The sequence below is a fragment of the Salvelinus namaycush genome, chromosome 18 (genome assembly GCF_016432855.1).
Source record: "Salvelinus namaycush isolate Seneca chromosome 18, SaNama_1.0, whole genome shotgun sequence".
Classification (NCBI taxonomy): Eukaryota; Metazoa; Chordata; class Actinopteri; order Salmoniformes; family Salmonidae; genus Salvelinus; species Salvelinus namaycush.
Genome location: NC_052324.1, coordinates 4,316,760 through 4,324,147, shown reverse-complemented (window position 1 = coordinate 4,324,147; position 7,388 = coordinate 4,316,760). Strand labels below are relative to the sequence as shown.

General features: G+C 40.0%; 1 protein-coding gene across 1 annotated transcript in view; it reads left to right on the top strand.

Annotated features, from left to right (window-relative positions):
* Positions 1–817: 817 nt before the first annotated feature.
* Positions 818–7,388, top strand: part of LOC120063030 (AP-3 complex subunit sigma-1) — a 30,566-nt gene continuing 23,995 nt past the window's right edge. Inside the window, exon 1 of the mRNA XM_039013141.1 lies at positions 818–1,179. Coding sequence (XP_038869069.1) covers positions 1,111–1,179 — 69 coding nt within the window. The 5' untranslated portion in view covers positions 818–1,110. The remainder of the gene's footprint in view (positions 1,180–7,388) is intronic.

The following is a 7,388-nucleotide window of genomic DNA, read 5'->3' as shown; positions in this document are numbered from 1 at the left end:
GGTTTCAACCTGAGTGATTAGTGGGGTAGAGGTGGATCAAATGAAAAATAATATTCCTGGTGTTTGTGACGCCCACCGTTTGGTGAGACTTAGACCCAATGGCGTAACTGAGAAAAACCTGTCTGTCTCATTGAGCTTTGACACATATTTTCTACCTGATAAGGTCAGGTTCGTTTACATTTGCTATTCTGTGAGGGCCTGTACCGAACTTTAGGTGCTAAGGATTCAGCTAAGGATTCAGTTGCAGCAGTGTGTAGAAGGGAGATCCCACGATGTGAGAAATGTGCAGGAGGGCATAGTCAGATGGAGTGTAAAGTTCTGATAGAGAAAGCACTGTGTGTCAACTGTGGGGGTGCCCATGCAGCTGGAGATCCGAAGTGCACTATAAGAGAGAGACAGGTTGAGATTGCCAGAGTTTCGAGTGGGGCAGAATGTTTCCTATGCAGAAGCAGTGAAAAGAATAAAGGATATCCCAAGGGTGAGTTATTTGACTGCAAGCCCCCCAGTAAGTAGGCCTAGGCATGAAAAGACAGAACCAGAGAGGATGAGTTTTTATAAGGTCGGATTTATTGCTATGGTCATTAATTGTACCGCACAGATTAAATGGAAATCTCAGAAGATTGATTTGGTGGGTAAACGGCAGATACGTTTTTGGGTGACAGCAATTTTAGTGCAGAAGAACTACAGGGGTTGTAAAGAAAATGTGTTATTCACACTGTGAAAGGCAGCAACATGTAATAAAGCGATTATTCTGCTGGGAAAACTACACGAAGAAGAAGATCGCTAGGACTTTTCCGCCATTTTGGTAACACTATCCAGTGGTTTCAGATCTAGTAAAATGGGACATCTCCAGCTGTCTCAAGTGTCTTGAAAGAGGTGGAGAGGTTGAGTTCTGACTGGTCAAATGAAACGTTTACCATCGCAGTTTGACCCACCACGGCTGCTGTAGTTAGAAGAAGATTAATGGTTTTTGACGTGGAGTATTTCCGCAAAAACTGGATTGAGAAGCGGCATGTAATTTAGCTTGTTAGCCGTTTTAGCTAGAAAGATTGAAACGGATTTCAGCGTCCCAGGTATACCATTTTTCTTCGCCCCTCAAAACAGAACATCATGATTAAAGCCATACTAATATTCAACAACCATGGAAAACCTCGGCTTTCTAAATTCTACGAGCATTACGTGAGTATGCGGTTGTTTATAATCTACTAACTAGTAACAGTTAATAGCAAGCAAATCTGTCACACAGCTAACGTTAAAATTATCTAGCTAGATAACGTTACTTACTGTACGTTACGAATCCAGTAAAGTTAAAGAGTTACTAGCTAGCTAACCACACTGGGATTCTCGTAACGTTACTTATACAAAAGCTTTGTTTGATGTGACGACATAGCTAGCTAACATTAGCCATTTCTTTTTGGGCTGACAACTAGCTAACGTTAAATAGTTAGCTATGGCAATGTTGTTAGCTAAAACTTAGTTGTGCTAATTAACTGCATCATTATTGAAAACATTACTTGTTAGCTAACGGTACTAGTCATATTCTGAAACTGTAATTTGAGACCAGGGCCGGTTTCCCAAAACCAATTTAAGGGAAAGTTCACCCATTTTGCCTTATTACATGTGATTGTAGTTGATCCCCCAAACTGATTTTTTTTACATTTTGTTTCTTTAGTCATCACTTGACAGACTACAATGGATTATGAGAATGTGTCTAATCATGTTCACTCAACTCATTTTATACTGAACAATATAAACACTACATGCAACAGTTAAAGATTTTATTGAGTTCATATAAGGAAATGTCAATTTAAATAAATTAGGCCCTACTCTATGAATTCCACATGATTGGGCAGGGGCGAAGCCATGGGTGGGCATAGGCCCACCCACTGGGGAGCCAGGCCCAGCCAATCAGAATGAGTTTTTCTCCACAAAAGGGCTTTATTACAGACAGAAATACCCCTCAGTCCGGGTGTCTGGTTTAAGACAATCTTGCAGGTAAAGAAGCCGGATGTGGAGGTCCTGGGCTGACGTGGTTAACAAATGGTCTGCGGTTGAGGCCGGTTGGCCAAATTTCTAAAACAATGTTGGAGGCAGTTTATCGTTGAGAAATTAACATTCAATTCTCTGGCAACAGCTCTGGTGAACTTTCCTGTAATCAGCATGCCAATCGCACGCTCCCTCAACTTGAGCCATCTGTGGCATTGTTGTGTGGCATTGTTGTGTGACAACTGCACATTTTAGTGGCCTTTTATTGTCCCCAGCAAAAGGTGCACCTGTAATGATCATGCTGTTTAATCAGCTTCTTGATATGCCTCACCTGTCAGGCTTATCCTGGCAAAGGAGAAATGCTCACTAAAAGGGATGTACACAAATTTGTGCAACACATTTGAGAGAAATTAGCTTTTTGTGCATATGGAACATTTGTGGGGTATTTTATTTCACCTCATGAAACATGGGACCAACACTTTGACATTTTTGTTCAGTTTACAGTGCCAGTCAAAAGTTGACACCTACTTATTCAAGGGTTTTTCTTAATTTTTTACTATTTTCTACATTGTAGAATGACCCACTGGGAATGTGATAAAATAAATAAAAGCTGAAATAAACAACTCTACTATTATTCTGACATTTCACATTCTTAAAATAAAGTGGTGATCCTAACTGATCTAAGACAGGGAATTTTTACTTGGATTAAATGTTAGGAATTGTGAAAAACTGAGTTTAAATGTTTTTGGCTAACTTCGACTTCAACTGTATATACAGTGGGGAGAATAAGTATTTGATACACTGCCGATTTTGCAGGTTTTCCTACTTACAAAGCATGTAGAGGTCTACAATTTTATCCCTGATGTCCTTACACAGCGCTCTGGTCTTGGCCATTGTGGAGAGGTTGGAGTCTGTTTGATTGAGTGTGTGGACAGGTGTCTTTTTATACAGGTAACGAGTTCAACCAGGTGCAGTTAATACAGGTAATGAGTGGAGAACAGGAGGGCTTCTTAAAGAAAAACTAACAGGTCTGTGAGAGCCGGAATTCTTACTGGTTGGTAGGTGATCAAATACTTATGTCATACAATAAAATGCAAATTAATTACTTAAAAATCATACAATGTGATTTTCTGGATTTTTGTTTTAGATTCCGTCTCTCACAGTTGAAGTGTACCTATGATAAAAATTATAGACCTCCACATGCTTTGTAAGTAGGAAAACCTGCAAAATCAGCAGTGTATCAAATACTTGTTCTCCCCACTGTGTGTGTGTGTGTGTGTGTGTGTGTGTGTGTGTGTGTGTGTGTGTGTGTGTGTGTGTGTTATATATATATATATAATATAATTGCCTCGGCAAATACGTCAATTCATTACAGATTTCTTGAGTTAGATTAATTCAGACTATTTTGAGGAACTGTTTACTGACTACGGCGTCGCAAGAGAGACAAATGGAATTATTGCTGCTTTTCTTTATAAGCGAGTATGCGAGACGCGGATGTTCACTTCGCCTAGTAGGGTTCTGCTATGAGCAAACCGAACCTAGTATGCAGATGCCTTAAGACTTCGGCAAAAGCGTGCGTCTTCGCCTTTACATAATTACCGTTTACGCAATCCCAAACCGGTCCATTTTTATAAATCACATTCTGGGTCAGGTGGGCATAATTTGAAAGCTTATTATAAAAGCTAAATTATAAAATACTATTTTAGTGTTAGGCATTCACTAAGAAATTAAGAGAAGCAGCTCGTAATATTGGTGCGTATAGAATGGAGTCGAGTGCACTGAGATGCATGGTCTGCGGCACTTTTCCCCCCGCAATACAACATACGGGCTCATTCGGTTCAGAACAACCCAGGGTAAAACGCCATGTGATCAAACATGGTTATCATAAACATCTACTGTATATTACAGGAGTTTTATGATATGGCAATGTGAAGTGCACGTTTGGCTTGTTTCTATGATATCAAAGCCATAATTATTATACTCAACTTTTAAAATACACTACATAACCAAAAGTATGTGGACACCTGCTCGTCAAACATCTCATTCCAAAATCATGGGCATTAATATGGAGTTGGTTTCCCTTTGCTGCTATAATAGCCTCCACTCTTCTGGGGAGGCTTTCCACTGACCTTTTTGTCTCTTCTCTCTGGTGAGGTTCTCATTGCTTGGAAGGCAGTCACGGTTTGTCCTTTATTTAAAGGGGGAGATCAAGCTGATCTTAACTGTTATAGGCCTATTTCTATTTTGCCCTGTTTATCAAAAGTGTTGGAAAAACTTGTTTAATAATTAACTGACTTGCTTTCTTGATGTGTATATAGTATTCTCTCTGGTATCCAATCTGGTGTCCGCTCAGATATGTATGCGTCACTCCAACCTAAAAGGTCCTCAATGATGCCACCATTTTCCTTGATTCTAAGCAATTTTGTGCTGCTCTTTTTATTGACTTGGCCAAAGCTTTTGATACGGTAGACCATTCCATTCTTGTGGGCCGGCTAAGGACTATTGTGGTCTCTGATGGGTCTTTGACCTGGTTTGCTAACTACCTCTCTCAAAGAGTGTATAAAGTCAGAACATCTGCTGTCTCAGCCACTGCCTGTCACCAAGGGTGTACCCCAAGGCCCGATCCTAGGCCTCACGCTCTTCCCAATTTACATCAACAGCATAGCTCAGGCAGTAGGAAGCTCTCTCATAATTTATATGCAGATGATAGTCTTATACTCAGCTGGCCCCTCCCTGGATTTTGTGTTATACGCTCTTCAACAAGCTTTCTCTGCCCTTAACCTTGTTCTGAACACCTCCAAAACAAAGGCCATGTGGTTTGGTAAGAAGAATGGCCCTCCCCACAGGTGTGATTACTACCTCTGAGGGTTTAGGGCTTGACGTAGTCACCTTATACAAGTACTTGGGAGTATGGCTAGACGGTACACTGTCCTTCTCTCAGCACATATCAAAGCTGCAAGCTAAAGTTAAATCTAGACTTGATTTCCTCTATCGCAATTGCTCCTCTTTCCCCCCAGCTGCCAAACTAACCGTGATTCAGATGACCATCCTACCCATGCTAGATTACAGAGACATAATTTATAGATAGGCAGGTAAGAGGGTTCTCGAGAGGCTAGATGTTCTTTACTGTTCGGCCATCAGATTTGCCACCAATGCTCCTTAATGGAGACATCACTGCACTCAGTACTCTGTAAACTGGTCATCTCTGTATACCCATCGCAAGACCCACTGGTTGAGGCTTATTTATAAAACCCTCTTAGGCCTCACTCCTCCCTATCTGAGATATCTACTGCAGCCCTCATCCTCCACATACAACACCCGTTCTGCCAGTCGCATTCTGTTAACCTGTCTAGCCCCGGGGTTCCGCTAGCGGAACCCCGCCCACATTCCACTGAAAAGGCAGCGCGCGAAATTCAAAAAATATTTTTTTGAAATATTTAATAATCTCCGGATATATTTCTGACACTCACCTAATCTGACCAAATAACTCATCATAAACTTTACTAAAAAATACATGTTGGATAGCAAATGAAAGATACTCTAGTTCTTAACCTCTAATTCCTCCCAAACCCGGATCCGGGAGCACCCCCATCAGTAAAAAAGCTGACTAGCATAGCCTAGCATAGCGTCACAAGTAAATACTAGCATCTAAATATCATTAAATCACAAGTCCAAGACACCAGATGAAAGATACACATCTTGTGAATCCAGCCATCATTTCTGATTTTTAAAATGTTTTACAGGGAAGACACAATATGTAAATCTATTAGCTAACCACGTTAGCAAAAGACACCACTTTTTTTACTCCACCAGTTTTTTACTCCATCAGTAGCTATCACAAATTCGACCAAATAAAGATATAAATAGCCACTAACCAAGAAACAACTTCATCAGATGACAGTCTGATAACATATTTATTGTATAGCATATGTTTTGTTAGAAAAATGTGCATATTTCAGGTATAAATCATAGTTTACCATTGCAGCCACCATCACAACTCTCACCAAAGCGACTAGAATAACTACAGAGAGCAACGTGTATTACCTAATTACTCATCATAAAACATTTCTTAAAAATACACAGCGTACAGCAAATGAAAGACACAGATCTTGTGAATCCAGCCAATATTTCAGATTTTTTAAGTGTTTTACAGCGAAAACACAATATAGCATTATATTAGCTTACCCCAATAGCAAACCACACAACAGCATTGATTCAAGCCAAAAATAGCGATAACGTATAACCCAGCAAAAGATATTAATTTTTTCACTGACCTGCTCAGAATTCTTCAGATGACAGTCCTATAACATCATATTACACAATGCATATAGAGTTTGTTCGAAAATGTGCATATTTAGCGGCACAAATCGTGGTTATACAATGAGAAAAGTAGCCAAGCTGCAAAGAAAATGTCAGGAGAAATCTTGGGAAAGGCACCTATTCTAATCGATAAGTAATCATAAACTTGACAAAAAAATACAGATTGGACAGCAAATGAAAGATAAATTAGTTCTTAATGCAATCGCTGTGTTAGATTTTAAAATTAACGTTACTGCGCAATACAGCGTGCGCTAAAGCGAGACCGCACTGAAATTCATGGCGGAATTATTATTTGACATTTGTCAACATAAATACGAATTAACAGCATAAAGACTGCTTACTATTTGCTGAGCTTCCATCAGAATCTTGGGCAAGGTGTCCTTTCTCCAGGACAATCGTCTTTTGGTTGAAAGATGTCCTCTTCTCCTGTCGAAATAGCCGCTAACGTTAGCTATGTGCCGGAAAGGTGTCCAACTGGTGATAGCGCGTCACAAAGAAATCCCAGAAAATCGCAATAAACTGATATAAACTGCTATAAGTCGGTTTAAATTAACTACCTTATGATGTCTTTAAAACCTATAACGAATAAAAACATGACCGGAGATATAGAACTGCTAAAACGAAAGCTTTGCAGGACGCCATTGTGATGTCCCTCTTGCGCCAGGCGCCCCGTTGAAAAGAACGGTACTTCCGTTCCACGGGCTTATATAGGGCCCCAGATGGTGCAATCCACTCCATTCAAATTCTCACCGCTTACTGACATCTAGAGGGGACTTAAAAACTGACCCTAGAACAGGGACCTCGATTTCAGAAATCTCACTTCCTGACAGGAAATGTGCTGCAGAATGAGTTCTGTTTCACTCAGAGAAATAATTCAAACGGTTTTAGAAACTAGAGAGTGTTTTCTATCCAATAGTAATAATACTATGCATATTGTACGAGCAAGAATTGAGTACGAGGCAGTTTAATTTGGGAACGAATTTTTACAAAGTCGAAATGGCGCCCCCCTATTGACAATAAGTTAATGCAATCGCCGTGTTAGAATTCTAAAAATAACTTTAGTACGACATACAGCTTACGTT